General features: G+C 43.7%; 2 protein-coding genes across 3 annotated transcripts in view; both read right to left on the reverse strand.

Annotated features, from left to right (window-relative positions):
* Positions 1 to 16,555, reverse strand: part of LOC139370511 (vacuolar protein sorting-associated protein 54-like) — an 18,411-nt gene extending 1,856 nt beyond the window's left edge. Inside the window, exons 1-23 of one of the 2 annotated variants that reach the window (XM_071110033.1) lie at positions 16,463 to 16,555; positions 14,691 to 14,865; positions 14,018 to 14,262; positions 13,506 to 13,590; positions 13,324 to 13,358; positions 12,954 to 13,085; positions 12,479 to 12,864; positions 11,956 to 12,082; positions 11,789 to 11,827; positions 11,271 to 11,378; positions 10,977 to 11,032; positions 7,319 to 7,415; positions 6,546 to 6,898; positions 5,290 to 5,419; positions 4,922 to 5,103; positions 4,692 to 4,804; positions 3,715 to 3,778; positions 3,500 to 3,605; positions 3,257 to 3,344; positions 816 to 937; positions 605 to 685; positions 363 to 470; positions 33 to 127 (exon numbers count right to left, since the gene is read on the reverse strand). In XM_071110033.1, the coding sequence (XP_070966134.1) occupies positions 33 to 127; positions 363 to 470; positions 605 to 685; positions 816 to 937; positions 3,257 to 3,344; positions 3,500 to 3,605; positions 3,715 to 3,778; positions 4,692 to 4,804; positions 4,922 to 5,103; positions 5,290 to 5,419; positions 6,546 to 6,898; positions 7,319 to 7,415; positions 10,977 to 11,032; positions 11,271 to 11,378; positions 11,789 to 11,827; positions 11,956 to 12,082; positions 12,479 to 12,864; positions 12,954 to 13,085; positions 13,324 to 13,358; positions 13,506 to 13,590; positions 14,018 to 14,262; positions 14,691 to 14,835 (2,897 nt within the window). In that variant the 5' untranslated portion in view covers positions 14,836 to 14,865; positions 16,463 to 16,555. The remainder of the gene's footprint in view (positions 1 to 32; positions 128 to 362; positions 471 to 604; positions 686 to 815; positions 938 to 3,256; positions 3,345 to 3,499; positions 3,606 to 3,714; positions 3,779 to 4,691; positions 4,805 to 4,921; positions 5,104 to 5,289; positions 5,420 to 6,545; positions 6,899 to 7,318; positions 7,416 to 10,976; positions 11,033 to 11,270; positions 11,379 to 11,788; positions 11,828 to 11,955; positions 12,083 to 12,478; positions 12,865 to 12,953; positions 13,086 to 13,323; positions 13,359 to 13,505; positions 13,591 to 14,017; positions 14,263 to 14,690; positions 14,866 to 16,462) is intronic. The other variant, XM_071110035.1, reaches the window with a different exon arrangement.
* A 1,122-nt stretch (positions 16,556 to 17,677) lies between these two features.
* LOC139369643 (E3 ubiquitin-protein ligase pellino homolog 1) overlaps positions 17,678 to 20,661 on the reverse strand; it is a 46,736-nt gene continuing 43,752 nt past the window's right edge. The window contains exon 7 of the mRNA XM_071108910.1: positions 17,678 to 19,560. Coding sequence (XP_070965011.1) covers positions 18,973 to 19,560 — 588 coding nt within the window. The 3' untranslated portion in view covers positions 17,678 to 18,972. The remainder of the gene's footprint in view (positions 19,561 to 20,661) is intronic.

Consider the following 20,661-nt stretch of genomic DNA (forward strand, 5'->3'; position numbering starts at 1 on the left):
TGTTCTCTCTCAACCATCACAGAAACACCCACCCATGTTGAGGTCCACCGTCGTGGTGCACGCCAAGACGGGCCAGCTGCCTTTTAAGGTGCATTTTAAAGCTTGCATTGATCCTCAGGAACAACATCTAAGGCCCGGAGGAAAGAGGGGGAAAAAAAAAATAGGGAAAAAGTGTTACCCTCAACTCAACATGTCTAGTCAGTTGCGACTGCAATGAAGACAACCTGGAACGTGCCCAGTATGTTATAATAGCAGTATTAAGGTACCGTAGTTACGTAGTACATTGTATTATTCAGAATGGCAAATTTGAATAATTAGAAGTAATTGAATAAGATCTCTGTGGTATTATTGCCATATGTTACCTGTGCCTGTTCCTCAGGTAGGAGCTCGTAAAGGGCTTCGTGCATTTTGGCCATTTGTTTACACACGTTGCGAAAGCAGGCCGAGGGCACGGGGGCCTTGACTTCATACTGGCAGGAGACCAAGTAGATATTCACATGATATGTTGATACACTGCTTGACACTGGCTACAGCGATCTTCAGAAAGTGGTGTTGCAGGTTAGACGGGGAGAGTTTGAGAGCGGTTCGGACCTGTAGAACTCACCTTAGACAGCACCTTCTCAAACAAGCTGTCCATGATCGCCATCAGTTTAGCGGAGATCTCCGCTATGTGATCGTTGTAGTCCTGGCCCAAAACAGGAGGGGGGAGTATTAAAACTCGAGGCTTGCACATCGTGTCACTCACGGTGTACAAGTGAATCCCTGAACTAGAGTACTGTCCTCATGCGTGCAGGTCTGTGGATGTCAGTGCTCACCTTAGTGATGTGGTCAAAGTGCCTGAGGACGCTGTACTGCTTGGGCGCCAGCTTGGTCTCAAAGTGGGCCCTGATGACAGGAATGTAGTGAACCACCAGCTGAAGACAGCGAGAGGCCAGGGCTGAGGAAAGACACACACTATGGTTATTTCCACACACACACACACACACACACTAAATGTGGAGGTAACCCTGTAGTAGGGCAAAGCCTACGGTTCATAGCAAAGCACCAGGTTGTGTTCAGTAGGGAAAACACCAGACAATTTAAAATGTTTTGAAATGGAAAATGAAATTGCGCTTGTCTTATTGGACACGACCAAGTGGTACATAGCAGAGTATGTGAGCGGTTGGAAATCCTGCTCATTGAGCAGAGCTGGCGCCCTGCTCCGGCGCTCCAAGTTCTTTCCAACCGCTCCACGAAACACCGCTCTGCGCCCACAGGTTAAACTGCCGTTCCTAATTCACTCCATTCATTAAAATCACTATTTAACTAACATCCATCTATTGTTGTGACTACCTAGACCTACCATTTGGTTTTAAAGAATTGAAACTAAGCCATATGATTTGAATGAAAAGTATTTGAATAAAAGAAGCGCATATCATTTCAAATAGGCTACATGTCATATTAAACAGGATATTAACACTAAATAGGCCAGGAAATAAGACGGTGTGAAAATTATTTATATTATGTCAAGGCTATAGCCTACAAAGAAATATTTTGAAGCATTTACAAGTGCGACACAATTGGCTGGTAGGGACATGAAGCGCTCAGCACGTAAACATTTTGCTGTATTAAATGATTACAGTCTATAAGTTGCGCATATAAGCGGTGACTTAATTTTTAAATTTAATTCGAATTAAATGAAAAATGACAGTGCCTTTGAATTAATTTTTAGAAACAGGAGTTTGGCCAGTCTGTGGATTCAGGCTCATGTGAAGGAGCTTGTCAGCCAGTAGCAGACATTCTCTTCTCCACTCTTGCAGAGCCACTGGGGATGCTAAACACCCCTTTGGCCACTTGCTAGGCTGGGCAGAGATGCAGTTGTTTTTTTCTATAAGCAGGCCTAAAGGTTTATAGGCAAAATAACCCTATCCGAACAGAAAGCGTCTTGAACATGGGAATATGCCAGGCCTATTGGACCAAAATCAATTACGGCCTATTGTAAAGGTAACAGAACAAAAATGAATACTACTTTTAAGAGACCTGATTTTTAGTTTAGAAACACTTTTCTACAATGGACACACTTGCAGTGCTTTCGGGAAAGAATTCAGAACCCCTTGACTTTTTCCACATTTTGTTACTTTACAGCCTTTTTCTAAAATTGATTGAATAGTTTTTTTTCCCCCTCCCTCAATCTACACACAATACCCCATAATGGCAAAGCAAACACAGGTTTAGATATTTTAGCAAATGTATTTAAATAAATAAAATCACATTTACAGTATTCAGACCCTTTACTAAGTACTTTGTTGAAGCACCTTTGGCAGCAATTAGAGCCTGGAGTCTTCTTGGGTACCACGCTACAAGCTTGGGACGCCTGTATTTGGGGAGTTTCTCCCATTCTTCTCTGCAGATCCTCTCAAGCTCTGTCAGGTTGAATGGGGAGCGTCGCTGCACAGGTATTTTCAGGTCTCCAGAGATGTTCGATCAGGTTCAAGTCCGGGCTCTGGCTGGGCCACTCAAGGACATTGAGACTTGGTACCTTTCCCCAGATCTGTGCCTCGACACAGTCCTGTCTCATAGCTTGGTTTTTTCTCTGAGATACACTGTGGGACCTTATATAGACAGGTGTGTGCCTTCCCAAATCATGTCCAATCAAGTTGTAGAAACCTCTCAAGGATGATCATTGGAAACAGGATGCACCAGAGCTCAATTTGAGTCTCAAAGCTAAGGGTCTGAATAATTATGTAAATAAAGGTATGTTTTAAATTTGTAATACATTTGCAAGAATTCCCCCCCAAAAATCGGTTTTCACTTTGTCATTATGAGGTCTTGTGAGGGAAAACAAATAATTGAATCCATTTTAGTTGAAGGCTGTAACGTAAGAAAATGTGGAAAAAGTCAAGGGGTACGAATACACTGTAGTCATCTACCCACCTCGTTCCTTTCTTTTAGCATGTGCATGTAGTAAGTACACCATCGTGCTTTTGGGATGTGTGTCTCTTCAGATTCCACAATGATTCATTAGTTTGTGAACACTCCCTCTCTTGCTCTTGGTCCTCATCTTTCTAAGTCACCTTGATTTAGCAGCTGTGCGTTTATCAGTTTCTTTATGAAAATATTTAGCGAACTCCATGGCAGTAGCTAAAGCAAGGGGCTATAGATGGCAGCACACAAGCAGACTACAGATGCATGCTGGGCCGGGCATGCCCTGAGATTGTGAACGGAGCGCTACTGGAGCGGCGGGAATCGCACTCCGCTCACATGCCTTGGTACACACCCAGGTTTTTAGTGGTGATGGTCTTGAGTCCCACCACTTGTAGTGCTCCTGCCCCCAGGACCAGCTGGCAGCTCCGCGAGTTGAAGTGCTGTCAAAGGAGGGGGGAGGGGGGGGGGGTCAGGGACCATTCAATACATCCTGATGGCAGTTTGTTGGTGGGGTGCTTGCCTGGTGAATGTAGCCAACACTCAGACCATTATTCTAGACTGTTGCCACACACACACGGGGGGGGGGGGTTGTTACCTTGAGTAGGTCTGAGAGGCGAGTGAGCATGTCCGTGGAGATGGAAGGGATGTCGTTGACACACTGACAGTACTCCAGGAAGATCCGGATCAGTAGTAACACCGTGCTGATGAGGTCAGAGGTCACCAGTCAATAAGGGTCTTATCATAATTTGTCCTACAAGCCTTACGTTTTCAATGTGGGAGTGGAAATGAGCATTTATTGTAGTTACCTACCCAACAACAGCATATTTCTGGCCATCAATGTGCAAATAATCACTTGGCTTCCTTTCTTCTGTGCCTGGTATTGAGAAGAAGACAGAAAATAAACTCAGTCAGTCTGGGGACAGACAAATGTTTTTTGGGGACTGACCATCGGGAACCTGGACTGACAGTGGTGCAGAGCGTGGGTCAGTGACAGATGATGGTAAGCATGGTATACAGGGCTTAAAATTTACTTTAGTCCACCAGCCACTGTGGCAGGTAGATGAAAATATCTACCAGCCACTCAGGTCTTTAACCAAAATATTTTTTTTGTCATAATTACATAAACACCAAAAAACAATGTTTCTACAAAAGACATATTAGTAAGAAGTAATGTGGTATATTGCTGAATTTCATTTCATTTTTTGTGACCTGAGTCTTGACCAAAATACCAGAAAATGTTCAGCTGCCCCTTTAAGGGTGGGAGGTTACCATGGTAACTGAGCCACTCGAGTGGTCTCGAGATTTGGGATCTGTCTCTTTGCTACCAGTTGAAGCAACAGACTCAAACTAACGTTGAAAAACAACCTTGCAATGTAAATAACCAAAAAACATGAAAAAGTTTTACATTGCAGACTTTCGAGTAAATTGGACCAACTTTTAAGCCTGCGCCTCCAAAATGAATCTATCAGCACTTCACTCAGTGTGCCTAGCTCCCCTGCCAGGCTGTGTTACTGCGAGGTGGGACATAGGATTCCTATTTATTTGAGCGATTAGCAGCTATGAAACAAAACAGCAGAAATACTTTGAAAACAACTACTGCAGCATTTATCTAACCCTAACTGTGCTCACACTTGACCTTTGACTCTTTTTATTCGCGAAAGTAATACTTGCACTGTAGAGTCCTGCAAATTGACCACCTGCCTGGTGAAATAGACGTTCTAACCAGACAAAATCTAAATCTACCCGCAGGTGGCGGGTGCTCATTTTGTCCTCAAATGGTATGTTACCTTGGGTTTTGCGTTCGGGTAGTGTGATCCTGCCATCTGCTATGGAGTTAACCAGGTCCTGGAATTCTGCAGGAACCTCTGCCTGCTTCCACCGCTCATTGTCCAGCAGCAGACTGGAGAGAACCCACACGCACAGTTAGGATAGACGGTTTAAGTTCCTGAAGTATTGCATCTCTAATCCCTATTTAGAAGTGTGTGTGTGTGTGCGTCTGTACTCTCCAGTCTAGTACCTGAGCTTGGTCTTACGCTCCTCGTGGAAGCGGTGGACAAAGCGGTTGGCCTGGCTCTGTAGCGCCCCCCTTAGGGACACACTGCGCCTGCAGCACAGCTTCTCTGTGTCCCTCACAAAGCCTTCCACCGCCTGGGACAGAAACACAAACTCTGCCGAGCTCAGACGCTCCAGGGAGCCATCCTGACGGAGAGAGAAAGGGATTTTTTCAAGGTTACAAACATGAAATACCACTAGCAGGGTTGGAGTTATTCCCATTTTACTTTGACACTTCAGAACATCAATGGAAAGTCACACATAAGCCAGCTGAGAGTGCATTGGTCATGCTGCGTGTTGTTCATCCTGTCATGCGTTAAACGAGCTAGCTACCTTGGCTCTGGCCATGAGGACTTTGACACAGCGGTCGTGGCTGACGTCTGAGGCGGTGTAGAGCAGCTCCTGGATGTTATTGGCCACGCGGCCCAGCTCCAGGTCACTGGGCATCATGTCCTCACTGGACCTGCAGCCGGACAGACAGCATAGAAATACAATTACTAGAACTACTACTTTTGTTTTTGTAATTCTATTGAACAGAATACAGATGGCACTTAAGGAAGGGACACTCAGTAGTAGACAATACGAAATAAAGTATAAAAATAAGTTATTTGCTTAATATAGCAAGCCACGGCCACGTGACTCACTGTCTGTAGGAGCGATCCATTTTTGTGGACAGGGTGCTGTACCTAATATACATCATTTGTTTGAACTGGTACTGGGCTACCTTTCAGACAAGTCTTGTGAGGCGTCCTAGAGAGACCCACCTTTCCACAGAGGGGTTATATTAATGTTGTTGCCCAAACTGTTCGGATGCTACAGACGGGAAGGTGGCAGATCGGCAGTACTGACTTCAGACCAGTCCCGTGACGCTTGTGGGGGTCATAGAGCAAAGCGGAGTTTGTGAGTCTCTATATAGAGGGGTCATAATAGTCGTTTCTGTGAGAAGACCGATTTTCGGGATGTTTCCTGGTCTAACAAACACTGCTGTAGCTCAGGCCACCTTCCACCGCAGATGGCCGACATCCGAGGATGCGGTGGATATATCTAGCTCAAAACAGAGATCTTTAGGGTTAACCACAGAAAAGTGTATAGAATTGCAGGAAATTAACTTTAAAAACGGCAAAATATTCTCCCATGGAATTGGCTTAACTTCAAAAAATATGTTTCTACACCACCAAAATGGGGGGGGCTCTAAAATGTTCTCGCTGACGGACCGACTACGCCCCCTGCCACGCCCACCACCTAAGACCCTTTTTTGATCCAGAATAACCCTGTATTATTTTGGTGTACGCCCACACCATTCAAACACAGAAAAGCTGCTTTTTAGCATAAAACATTTTGGAAGGAAAACTATTTCACGTATATTGTAATTAATAATAGATCATATTTGATAGAAATCAGAAAACACTGGACAGTTACTTTGATTTCCTGAGTGTATACAGATGTGAAAAAGATTCAATACATGCTGCACACTGCCTTGCCAACCCAAACTTTACTTTGGTGGAATAATAACCAGGCCAGCACAGTATATCCTGACTCAGTAGTGTTAACAGTGCGTTTGTGGTTGGTGAAGCTGGTGAGTGACTCACGAGATGGCGGCCCCTCCTGGCTGGAAAGCGTGTTCCCTGCTGGAGGACGACTCGGTGGTCCCTGAGGCGGAGTCACTACCACAACCATCCATACGTGACAGGGCCTGCCTGGGCCCCACGGTGGAGCTCTGCTCCTGGCCTGTGCTTGCCCCCAGGTGCAGCTGGGCATCATTGAGAGCGTCGCTGATGAACAGGCCCTCGTGCGTGAGGTAGGCCAGTTCTGCTTCCTCCTGTTTGAGAGGGGTTCCTGGGGCCTCAGTCAGGCCCCCCGCTGCAGCCCGCTCCAGCAGACGGCTCTTCTGGTTGCTGTCCAGCGCCTCCAGCACGACATTCCTCACCACACTGAGCGTCACCTGTGGGGCACAGCATAAGGACAAACTTATAGGGCAGAGGAACTAACTACCAGGGTTTTGATCACTCTCATTTAAATTCCAGGCAATTCAGAAAGTAAACAAATTTCAAATCCAATTAGACATTTTCTTTACTGAAAAGCTTCTCGAATTGAAATGGAATTGACACCAACATTGCTAACTACACAAGATAAATGAAAGGCACAGATCATCAACAGAGTCCTACACAAAGGTATTAATCATGTACTACAAATGGGCCAGTAAAATAATGCACTTTAAAACAGCTGGTTTGTACACCAATGAAAAACGCCAAAGGAAAAAAACACTTCAAGTCTTCTATTCAGCAAGAAGACAATTCCATAAATCCCATTTTGATTAAATTTATCTGACCGGGATTGTGTTTTAATAAAGTGTGATCCTCACCTTGATCCTCTTCAGGAAGAGAATGAAGTTCTCAAAGACGGACTTCAGCAGCTCAAACCACTGGGGGAAGGTCATCAGACGCATCTGGTCTGCCAGCCTGACCAACCAGAAAGCAGGGTTGTATTCATTAGTGCAAACCATATCAAAATGTTTTGCAACAGAAAGAACCCTTTAACTCTGTTGAAAATCATCTAGGATTTATTTTTATTAACCTTCAATTCCTATTACTAACAACTCAAATAAGAACTTGCAATCAATTTTTGCTTTTCTTTGCCAGCTTAATGTTTATTTTGAAAATAACAGAGCTCTACCAGGAGGGTCACACCAGCAATGCATAGCATTTTTACTCATGTGAACAATATATATTTTTTTATTTTAGGTCTGCTTCAATGGCTTTCATAGGTAGGTAAGCATTGTTAAATGAGGACTGATGTCAAATGATGGTAATTTTGTATGTCCAAACATAAATACTCAATTACATTCAAATGAATGCGTTCAGGTGGTGTATAGTGCCATGTCCCTCAAAATGGTTCTCTTACATTTCTAAATGAGCCAGGTTTTTTCACCATGTTTCCCACATGTTCAGACAACACTGAGATAAGACAGTGCAGTTTTTTGTATTATTATAGGCATTATTTTATACACAACTTTGTCTGAATATTGATGAATTGACCCCATGGGTCATGAAATGTGATTTAACCAATTTATGTTGCCTGATATTTTTCACCAAAATATATATTTTTTTAATATATATTTTTCATTATTAAAAAATAAAAAAACATTCTTAGTCCAACAAAGCGCCTATGCAAAGCCCTCACTGTCAATAAGAAACGTATTCCAAGGTCAGCCTTACAGCTGAAAATATTTGCCAGTATGCGTCTGAAGCATATGCTACTGTAGCCTACTGACGTTCAAAGCGTGATTAAGAAATAAGGGACATATGTCTAATTACAGAAGAATTAGGCCCACAGAATTACACCTATGGAGGAGCGGCTTCTATGGAGGAACTTTAAATGTCTGAACTTCCCACAGTTGTCTTAACGTTGGACTGGAGCTAGCTAGCAAGCTTGTGTGTGCAGAGCAGCAGAATTAAAAACACGTCTTGCCTTCCTGTAGTTAATAAATCAAATGTGAAACGTGATGATTATGGTATGTTCAACTAGCATTTATAATCCATGTCATAAGATGCCCAGCGCTTCAAGGCAAGCATCCTCCTCCACCCTCTCTCCCCAGCTGCAAAAATTCAGTCACATCTGGCCCCCTACACTTGTCTGTCCAGCTTCTTGATGTGCCACACCGGTCAGGTGAATAGATTATCTTGGCAAAAAAGAAATAATCACTAACACGGATGTAAACAAATTTGTGCACAAAATTTGAGAGCAATAAGCTTTATGTGTGTATGGAACAATTCTGGGATCTTTAATTTCAGCTCATGAAACATGGGACCAACACTTTACATGTTGTATTAATATTTGTGTTGAGTGCATGCATGCCCACACACAAAACCACAGTACATCCGGAATGTATTCAGAACCCTCGACTTAAAAAAATATACATTACACCCTTATTCTAAAATTGATTAAATTGTTGTTTTTCCTCAATCTCCACACAATACCCCATAATGACAAAGCAAAAACTAGTTTAGACATTTTTGCAAATGTATTAAAATTAAACTTAAATCACATTTACATACAGTGGGGCAAAAAAGTATTTAGTCAGCCACCAATTGTGCAAGTTCTCCTACTTAAAAATATGATACCTTTTTTCCACCATAATTTGCAAATAAATTCATTAAAAATCCTACAATGTGATTTTATGGATTTTCTTTTCTCATTTTGTCTGTCATAGCTGAAGTGTACCCATGATGAAAATTACAGGCCTCTCATCTTTTTAAGTGGGAGCACTTGCACAATTGGTGGCTGAGTAAATACTTTTTTGCCCCACTGTAAGTATTCAGACCCTTTACTCAGTACGTTGGCAGGGATTACAGCCTCGAGTCTTCTTGGGTATGATGCTACAAGCTTGGCACACCAGTATTTGGGGAGTTTCTCCCATTCTTCTCTGCAGATCCTCTCAAACTCTGTCAGGTTGGATGGGAAGCGTTGCTGCACAGCTATTTTCAGGTCTCTCCAGAGATGTTTGATCGGTTACTGGCTCAGGCTCGGCCACTCAAGGACATTGAGACTCACGAAGCTAGGTTTTCCATCAAGGATCTCTGTAGTTTGATCCTTTCCCTTGGTCCTGAGTGGTCTCCCAGTCCCTGCCGCTGAAAAACATCCCCACAGCATGATGCTACCACCACCATGCTTCACCGTTTGGATGGTGCCAGGTTTCCTCCAGATGTGATGCTTGGCATTCAGGTCACAAGGTTGAATCTTGGTTTCATCAGACCAGACAATCTTGTTTCTCATGGTCTGAGAGTCTTTAGGTGCCCTTTGGCAAACTCCAAGCGGGCTGTCATGTGCATTTTACTGAGGAGTGGCTTCCGTCTGGCCAATCAAAAGGCCTGATTAGTGGAGTGCTGCAAGATGGTTGTCCTTCTGGAAGGTCCTCCCATCTCCACAGAGGAACTCTGGACCTCTGTCAGAGTGACCATCGGGTTCTTGTTCACCTCCTTGACCGTGACCCTTCTCCCCCGATTGCTCAGTTTGGCCGAGCAGCCAGCTCTGGGAAGAGTCTTGGTGGTTCCAAACTTCTTCCATATAAGAATAATGAGGCCAGAGTGTTCTTTTGGACCTTCAATGCTGCGGACATGTTTTGGTACCTTTCCCCAGATCAGTGTCTCAACACAATCCTGTCTCGGAGCTCTACAGACAATTCCTTCGACCTCATGGCTTGGTTTGTGCTCTGACATGCACTGTCAAATATGGAACCTTTATATAGACAGGTGTCTACCTTTCCAAATCATGTCCAATCTATTGAATTTACCACAGGTGGACTCCAATCAAGTTATAGAAACATCTCAAGGATGATCAATGGAAACAAGAACACCTGAGCACAATTGAGTCTCATAACAAAGTGTCTGATAACTAATGTAAATAAGGTATGTTGATTTTTTTTTTATACATTTGCAAAAATGTCTAAAAACCAGTTTTTGCTTTGTCATTATGGGGTATTGTGTGTAGATTGCGAGGGATTTGGATTTATTTAATCAATTTTAGAACAAGGCTGTAACGTAACAAAATGTGGAATAAGTCAAGGGTCTGAATACTTTCTGAAGGCTCTGTATGTCTCTATTTATGCAACAAAAAATAAAACTTGAGGGGCCAAATCAAATGATCTGAAGGCAGAATTTGATCAGCGGGCCGCCCGTTGAAGAGCCCTGTCCTAAACAATACGTTTCAATCTGATAATCTAACGTTACGCCCTCAATTAGATTTCCACACACACACATTGTTTTCACAGCCCTCGTGGCATACTCCAAGCACTGCTTTCAATAGCAGGATGTCAGATTAACGCAGTTTAACTCATTGTTGTTGTTAAGACAACCATAAACAACTGGGTTAGCTTCCTTTCCTTTGTTGAGGAAGGATTCTCAGGACACCAGGCCATATTTTGACCACACCTCCAGTGCATTCGGGAGATATTACCTTCAGCTCAATGTGCTCAAGCAAATACAAACGCATGCAATGTATAGCTAGCTAGCTGTACTACTCACTTCGTGACGATGTCAGTGTCAATTTCTTCAATCTGCGACACCGAGTCGACAACAGACTGCGGGATAAGAGTGTGTTACTTTCCATATCGGTTTTACTAATTCAAAATGTATTTCTCGTTTGATACAGGTGTGCTAGTTCAGGAATAGACCAACAAAGTGAAACTGGGAGGGGGTGCTGGAGGAGAGGTTTTGGGAAAATACTCTTAATATGGCAAAGCCCTTTTCCTAATTTCACCATAAATGTTTATGATCATGAAGATAGTCTGTTCTGTTACTTTGTGTCTGGTCTTTTACCTGCGTGACGATGCTTTTGGCTGCTAGGATCATCTCGTCGCTGTAGATGTCCAGAAAATCCAGCTTCCGCTGCCTCAGCAAGCCAAACACCAGAGACTCCAGCCTGTCCTGTCTCCCCACACACACACACACACGAGAGACAGAGACAGAGACAGAGAGTGAGCAATACTATAAAACCCAATAGCGCCAATCAGAGTATTCTTCACTTCAAGAGATCAATTATGATAAGACACCAATTCATCAATTCAATTACAATAAACGAATGAACAAAGAGATTCATATTTCAAACCAATTAACCAAACCATTTCTGCGTAATGGAGATAATTAAGATCATTCAGTCATTCAAAGTTCCCATACACATAACAAAAGGCAATTGTGCTACTGAAATGTAAATTAGGTTGATGATTGAAGATAAACACATTGATATTTTCCTCTGATCTGAACAATCTCGAGATTGCCCCAAATGTGTAATTTTAATTCACTAGATTCCAAGTAGCAAACGGAAGAGTCAGACCCACCTTTATTGAGACTGAACGTTTGTATTGCATCTGTGACCACTGTGACAAAAAACAACCTCAGTTTGGTGCTCCAACTACACCTTCTCAACATTTACGGTTGAACTCAACCTCAACCTTATTTTTTCACACATCCCCCCCCTGTAACGTTTTATCTCAACGGTACAGACCTTCTCCATGACCTGTCCGTCATCCTCCAGACTCCTGTTGAGGTCACTCCTGGAGTACATGCTAAAGTCTCCCACCATCATCTTGTCTATCAGCTTCTCCATCTCACACAGCTGCGAGCCCAGGTGTCTGCGGGGGGGGGGGGGGGGGGGGACAGGAGACGTCAGACGCATCACAAGGCCACACTCTAAAATACACAGAGTATTTCACTATGTTTAACTGTGGGCTGGGACTCATGTTTAAAAAGACTTACATTGACACGAAACTCTGAAAAGCATTCTGACGAGAAGTGGTGTGTATTTTAAACTTTGGGCGTGATACAGTTCTGCCACCACGCTGTATTGGTGCCACCATAAAAGCTTACTCACAATAAATAGTTGGCGTGGACTGCTGCTTACTATCATTTGATGTACGATTGTCTCATATGAGTGTTTGGCGCATTTAAATCAGACGAGTGTCACCGCCGTGACAGATAGATCTGAGTACGTAACACAAACATCCCCCACTCGTCTCCCCCACCCCCACCTGAAGCTGTGTATCCCCTGCAGCTCCTGCTGCAGCACCTCCTTGGTGGTGGCGATGAGCTCCAGGGCCCCAACGAACTCTGAGGTGGAGAGCAGCAGCTGCACAGTGGGCTGGCTCTGATGCACCGCCGCCATCAGCTTCAGCTTGTTGTGCAGCCGCGCGCAGTTGGAGCGCGTCAGCGCCTGCCGCAGTGCCCGCAGCGGGCCTTCGCACATGATGCGTTCGATGGCGGCCGCGCGGCCCCGGAGGACTGCCACGGCGCGGGCGGTTTCGGTGAGGCGGTCCTGGAGCTCGTGCTGGGAGGACATGGCGTGGAAGAAGGCCTCAGAGCGCAGGGAGATCTGCCGCGCGATACTCACCTCCACCACGTCGAGGTAGTGGCTCAGCTGAGAAAGAGAGGGAGAAGCCAACAACAGGAAACATGACGATGACGCAATGAAACAATGCAGGACATGACAATTTTCCGTCAGCTCACCTTTTCCTGTAGTAACCGTGATGATGCCATGTCCCTGCTGCTCTTCCCACCAGCGCTGTTGAAGTGGGACCATGGTAGGACCGCGTTAAAGGTCGTTGGGTCGTCTAGCGCAAAGTCAGGCTTCATGAAGATCTGTTTAAGCCAGATGTTAATTTTGGAATCCAGAACCAAATAGTATGTGTGCTGCCCTAGCTGGTCTAGGGAGATATTAATATAATTAAACAATATATTATTTTAAAAAGTTAATGGTATAAACGTTTGAGAATCATGAGAGCATACAGTCAAATCAAGGGGACAAAGCGGTTCAATAGGGCTCTACAAATCCCCACAACTCACATGGTTTCAACACAAAACAAGAGGAAGTAATTACCTTGGGCACCTGCTCCAACTCTGTTCTTGATTTATCTACGAAGAACAGAAAGTGAAAAAGCACATTAGTTGGATCAACTCGCTTAAAACACAAAGGAAATGTGATATTTGACAAAACTAATAACAGGAGGCCCAGAATAGATACTGTAGGCGCCAGGTGCAGAGCTGTTTCATATCGCATACCGTGGTTGTTTGTGATGCTGGAGACAGCATCCAGCTCATCCTTGTTGGAACAGATACTCTTGCATCGCTCATGGATTTTCTCCCTCTACAGAGAAACACAGACATGATTTAGTTTAGGCCTAATAGCGTATACCGTTTAATTATAGTGGATGCATTTTCTTTGTGCTATTTCGACCATGAGTAAAGGGAAGAGGACAAAGTCTTAGAAATAGCTTAAAATGCAATGTTCATTACATTGCACAGGGCAGTTCCAAGGTAATAACCAAACAATAGAAAGAGGATTTGACACCTGGACTGTGTTCATTAGGCACCAAACAGACAAACTGGAAGGGACTATTTGGACTTGCCCAATAAGAAATACACAGTTTTCTTTTCCATTGCAACATGTTTTTAAATGTTCTCTGTTGCATGCCCTAATGAGCGCTACCCAGGCCAGGCAGTGGCCTCTACTTCAGTCCAATCTACTGAATAATTCACACTGAATGACAGGGGCAGCGGGACACATTCGTTACCTGAGCTGTTTCCTGCAGGTAGGGGCCAAAGTGTTCCTTTGTGATGTTGGGGAGGTAGAAGGAGGGCATGACTTCTGTCTCGGCAAAGTCCAGGCCCCAGGTTTTGGTGAAGAAGTCAGACTCCCTCTTGGCCAGTCGAGGGTCATTCAGCGCGGCCGGGAGGTTCACCTTGGAGTTGTACACCGTCCACCTGTGCTGGTCGGCCACCACCGACGGGCCCTCGCACAGCACCCGGGCTGCCTCGCCTGCAAGGGCACGTGGGAAATGTAGTCAGTGGAAACCTTCAGCAGTAATGAAACGTTCAATGCATCTTGAGATGCATTCCATGGTTGCGCTCCAATTCTGTAGCCTGACCCACCATCCTCAACGCTGCGCTCTCATTTGAGGCTACCAATTTTTCTACCCTTCACCAAGAAGTGTGCACTCGTTCACTTCCGCTCATGCATTTAAAAGCTTTGGATTGGTGCAAGAATGGCTGGAGGGAGCTCCTTACACCAATCCATTAATTTTAAATCCATGAGGGAGAGTGTACAAGAGCACACTTTGGGAGAGGGGTAGAAAAATAGGACTACAGTCAGCATATGGCTGATCAACAGTGACACAAGATGAACCTTTATAGATATTCATCTTGGTAAGACTGTTGGCCAACCATAAATGTAGGCTAGTTCTTTACCCGTGGGCTCCTTGGGGCAGACGTCGGGCAGGGAGTGGACGGGCCTGTAGTGTCGTGAGGAAGGGTCCCTGTCCTTCCGGAAGATCCCCTCGCTGCCACCACTGCTGGGATGAGGCACTGGGGAGGAGCTGTGGCTGGAGGCCATGGCATTGGTGCACCTCTCCACAGAGGCTAGCTGAGTTAGCAAACATAGCACTGAGTCAGAGAGTATCAATACAAAACAAAGACATAGCCTAAACATTAATGTTTGCGGTAACACAATATAAACCCTAAACTGGACCATCTTCAGAGTTCTTAGTCCAAGGGCATTGAAAATAGGGCCATAGAAAACTAAATGTTGAGAAAGGAAGGATACAGTGGAACACTTGTGTCAGTAGTCAATCAATTCAGTCAATCAATCCATTCAAATGTCAGCCCATTTTTCTGTGCACAGCAATGACCTTCAGTTGTTGTCACAAGTCACTAGTGTGAAGCAGAAGTGAAAGTGCAGATGCTGCAGATGTATTGTCGCTCAGACAATTGTGGCTCAGAGGTGCAGTTGAGCAGGTGTTAGGCTATAATCCGAACAGTGAGAAAAGCGATGCCTTTTGACTCGCTTCCTCTGTGTATTGATTCAGTTATTGCTTTGTCTGCATAACTAGCCCCGTCCTACCTAAACTGAATGATCAAATTCAAAGTAATTCACCATTGGTGATTAAAGTGGAGGGTACCTAGAACAGGGCCTATAGGTCAACCAATATAATCACACTAGAAAACAGTTGTGTTAGCAACTGAGACCATGATAAACTGCCTACAGGAGCAAAGCTCCTCTGTTGTCTAAACAGTCTGTTGAAAAGATTAGGGTGAAAGGTGGGCAGGTACCTTTAGGCTTCAATCAATATGGATATGTATTGTTGTCCGTTTCAGTAACATACAATATCGAATGCATGGTGAAATAAGAAAATAAATGATTTATAGCAGACATATTAAGTCTTCATATGACTGATTTACACCAACGTCACGTGAATCACCACACACTGAACACGTCATTGGGCAATGACATCGTAGCTGCCTATATCAACAACGTCAAATGTTAATGCATGTAGCTTGCTAACTAACGGTTAAATTGAGAGCTACAATGAAAAGTAAATTCGCTAGCTGAGGGCTATATGGATCAAAACTGTACAATGCAAAATGTCAAGAAAATATAGTCAGCTATCTCTGCGAATCAGATAATATTTCAACACCACCAGGGATGATGATGTTATCCTTTTTTTTAACTAGCTGGGATTAGATGACCGTTTTAACTGACAAATCTAGTTAGCGTTAGTTGTTTCACTTTTTAAATAGCTAGATAGTAGAGAGGCGTTTGCCTCACCACACTGCTAAACAACTGCAGCTTCTTAACGTTAACGATCTCAGGTGGGGAACAAGATAGAACGATAATTCTAGTTAGCCAAGTTACCTAGCTACTGTAGCTAACTGTGAAACACCGCCGTCCTCATTCGAATTTCCCCGTCATCCCGCAACATTAACTGTCATTGACCATTTTTTCTAATTGCTCTTTACATACGATATACGATTTACTCTTCGAGCATCGATATTCGAGTAGCTACCCACGACTGCAGCAGCCTGAAGAGACCAGCTGGTTACACGTAGACTGATAACCGAAGCTAACAAAATGTTAGCCATTTGACAGCCAAACAGAGACGGAAGCAGTCCACATAAATACATGATCGCTGAGCTTTTTTGAAGAGTAGACAAACCAAAATAAGGTGCGCTATGTCTGGTACCTGTTGTTAGAAACACATTAGTTCTTGATTCTTCTTTCTGCCATCACGCTATAACATTAGACGAACCAGGCGAAAACATCAAGCAAACCGCCGGTACAGTCACCATAATGCACTGCGCGAACAATCTTCTTCGAGTTCTTTCGAGCATAACCATGCAGTCACTTTCATCACAGCATACCACCTACTTCACTGCAGGATGGGCAACTTTGTTTGATTGGCGTGGGGGGCCACAAAAAGACGGGAATCATCATGAGGGGCTGCAGTGGGTCTGCGTACCCACATCCATACTCCCCCCTCCCCACCTTCTGAGCAAAACATTTCAGTGCCCCCCCCCATATGGGAGTGAAGAGATACCAAAAATGTTATAAGTTAATTTCCTGCAATTTTACACATTTTGCCATAGGGCGGAGAGAACATTTAGCAATTTTATAACTCATTTCATGCAATTTGACTCATTTTGCCATGGGGTGGAGAGAAAAATGTGCAGTTTTACATCTTATTTCTTTCAATTTGACTCATTTTGCCATGTAGTGGAGAGAAAAATGTGCAGTTTTACATCTTATTTCTTTCAATTTGACTCATTTTGCCATGTAGTGGAGAGAAAAATGTGCAGTTTTACATCTTATTTCTTTCAATTTGACTCATTTTGCCATGTAGTGGAGAGAAAAATGTGCAGTTTTACATCTTATTTCTTGCAATTCTACACATTTTGCCATAGGATGAATGCAAATGTTTTCAGTTTTTAATATGATAACTGATGATCAATGGGCCCCACCGCGAATTATAGCTGGCCGCTAGACTAACTTACCAATCGAAAACCTTTTAGTTGACATGGGCTAATTGAGTGACTGCTAATGCACAAACACATTTCGAAATAGCACCTTGTGTATTCTATTATTCCAACTCTCAACAGTAGGTTGAGAACCCAAATGAATTCCTAAAAAAATACAAATGTGGTTGCCCATCCCCTACCTACTGCATACAACTGACAATTTTCACATTCTCATAAGTGGAAAAAGTCTATTTTATGTGAACTAGCTAGTACTGTCAATCCAAATGAATACTGTGTATAATAGGGTGAATGTTATTGCATATCTTGTTTATTTTAGCTAAATACACTAAATATCTAGTATACATGAGTTCTGTCCAGTGTCTATTGATGATCTTGGATTCCAACAGTGGATTGGAAAAAAAGAGAGCACTCACACAAATGTGAACAATTTCAAAGCTTTTAACTTTTATTGTTTCCAGTTGGTAAAAAAAAAATGGTTGTCTGCAACAGCAACCCTCTGCAGAAATAATACTCAACGTCCTGTATGAAGGCATCAGGCAATCAAGAGGATATAAAGCAGAACAAATTGGTAAAACTTGAATATAAGTGGGTTGAACGGTAAATAAAATAAGCTTTCACACATTACTAAAATTAGGAGTACAAATCACTGTGTAAATTAAGATCAGAAGACGAAACACATTAACATACACACAAACATAAATATTATATACACACTGAATGCAGGTACACATGGAAGATGAGAGGGTAACATTTTCATACCATCTGAAAAGTCAATGTGTTTAGGGCCACACTTCAATTGAACAAAAATGGATCACTTGCTTGCTTGAACACATTCTGGACACTCAGATAAGTGTCAATGTCGACAAGTTTCCACCAGTCAATTTATAGATCTGTTTCTCCAGTCCTTGTACAGAAGGGTACACAGAGAGAAAAGTGATATTGTTTTTTATTATGTACTTCTTCCACTTCTTATACCACCTTATACCTGTTGATGTGGTGATTGATAACATTAAGATAGGGTACATGTTGGGATTCATGGTAAAAAAGGTATAAGGTCATAAGCACTTTTTTTTTACGCAATCGCCAAATATTATTTTTACTAGGCCTAGTTTAACAACATGGGTCTTCATGTCTAAGAAAAAGGAGGTCACTTCCAAAACAGTAGCTAGCATTACAAAGTATGCTTGTTTCTGCTACAATTGCCTTTCAGATAGAAAAAGAAATGGCTATAAACATCAAGCCACACCACACATCCTCACAATGGATTTTGCATCAGAACATTACAAATCTGCACCTGTGGAAGAGTTTGCTGTGTTAGCATATACTGTAGCGCTTTTTCATTGTTAACATGAAAATATAATTATAGTATCGAAAACAGCACTGCTAGAAAAAAGGTCACTTGAAATGAGAGAAGCAAAAAAAGTATTCCGTAGCTCTCCAAAATATTTAAGTTAAGAAATGTTTAATAGTCCTTTAGCTGTTTTCCACCATTCACTTGGTTACCGCATGGCCATGGGTCATGTTCATTAGAGCACCAAACAGAAAGAATCTGTCTGAAACAGTGAGGGACTACCTGGATTTGTCCAATAAGAAACTCAAATGTTAATTTTCTGTTGCAAAATGTTTTAAGATGTTTTCGGTTGTGTGCCCTAATGATCACAACCCTGGTAGTTGTGAAGCGTTAGTTGGGGTTTGGGAGGAGACCACTGTCCATTATCTAGTCCAGGGGCCCTTGGAAAATGAGTCTGAGGTAGCCGCTCTCGCCGGCCAGTTGATGCACGCAGAATGGACAAGCGGCGTGGAAGGTGTGCGTGCCGTGTGGCAGCGGGATCTGGCTCCAGAACGCTGCCGTCTTCTCCGAGCACACATGACCACACGGACTAAAGGCGTGTGTGGGCGGTGCTGCATCCAGGTAAAACCCCGCCTCACACCCCAGCCATAACGGTACATACGGCCCTCTGGTTCGGCACATGGGGCACTCCCTCTCCCGGCCCACCTCCACCACCTCATCCTCGGGCTCCCGTCCTTGGCCTCCCCAGGCGTGGTAGCCGTGCACATGGCCGCATCGGAGGTAGGCCCACGGCTGCTTCTCATCCAGGATCTCCTTGCGGCGGAGGCTGGGGAAGGCCAGAGTGTTGAAACCCACGGGGCACTGGGGCCGCCCGGCATTCAGCTCCTGCCGCAGGGCCTCCAGGTGCTTCACGGTGGGCGTGCGCGAGAGGCCCTCGGCCGTGCGCCACAGGAGGGTGGCGCCGCACAGGTCGATCAGCGAGCCATCCACCAGTTCCTGGCTCTCGCTCTCCACCTGCAAGACACCCAGATATATTAGCAAACAGATGGCAAGATATTAACAAACACAATACAAACACATGCTCCACATGGTGTTGCTCTGTAGTCTGCCTTGATTAAATGTGTCAATGGTCCTGTAGACGGCAACCTGCGATGCCACATTTTATAGCTGTGGGGTGAAGGGGGGATATTGGGTTCTCCATTAAGGACTTAATGAAGTGCTTTTCATTTTTTTTTTACTGGGGAGAGATACTATAAGTATATCTCAGTACTATATTGAGCATTGTCCTGTATTATTGGTCTTCGGTATGTACCTCAATAATAGATCAAAGAGGTCTTGCTTTTGTTTCAGACAAGGTGCAGACCTGCTGTGACTAAACCCATTGAACCAGCATCCCTTCCTCTCTTTCTCCCTTATCAGCTCTCTGCATTTCCTCCCCCCTTCCCTGGCCGTTCTCATGCCTCAGTTTTAAAGTCTAAAGGCCAAACCACATCATAATCATAATAACAGCATGTCTCAGACTCTCAGTCATTCCTCCCAAAATGGAGGTGAGGTTAGAAGTGTGAGATTCCTATGAGAATTCCTCTGACTTACTGAAATCTTCCAAACTGACTGTGTGGTCTCTGGGAGAAGGGGATGGAACTTAAAAGTATAGAGTCAGGGTTTTCCAGGGGAGGTTATTATCGGTGACATAACAGACCTATCACACTATAAATCAGATGCTGATTTCTGTGTATGAGAAACAGAGACCTCAAACAGCTAAAGCCCATCCAACCAGACTATTCTGTACAACTGAGATAACTCGTGAATTTGTTTAGTCCCATCTGCTCATATCACAGAGCTGTGGTAAAATGGCTTAATGAAGTTACCCAACAATAACATTTTGGAGGACGGTAGAGTCTAGGTTCTGAAAAATTGTTCAAGAGTCAATTGTTCCAAGTTCAAGTGAGAACTGGGGATATTAGCTGGCAGCTTCCGTTCAATTAGTGCAGTATTAATGCTTCAGAAACATCTACTTAAAACAATGTCCCTGGAAAACAATGGCAAGGCATGGCTTACAGGAAGTAGACTCACTCAATGAGGCTGCACAGGAGTGTGTGTGTGTGTGTGTTTGAA

Source organism: Oncorhynchus clarkii, chromosome 17, assembly GCF_045791955.1.
Source record: "Oncorhynchus clarkii lewisi isolate Uvic-CL-2024 chromosome 17, UVic_Ocla_1.0, whole genome shotgun sequence".
NCBI lineage: Eukaryota > Metazoa > Chordata > Actinopteri > Salmoniformes > Salmonidae > Oncorhynchus > Oncorhynchus clarkii.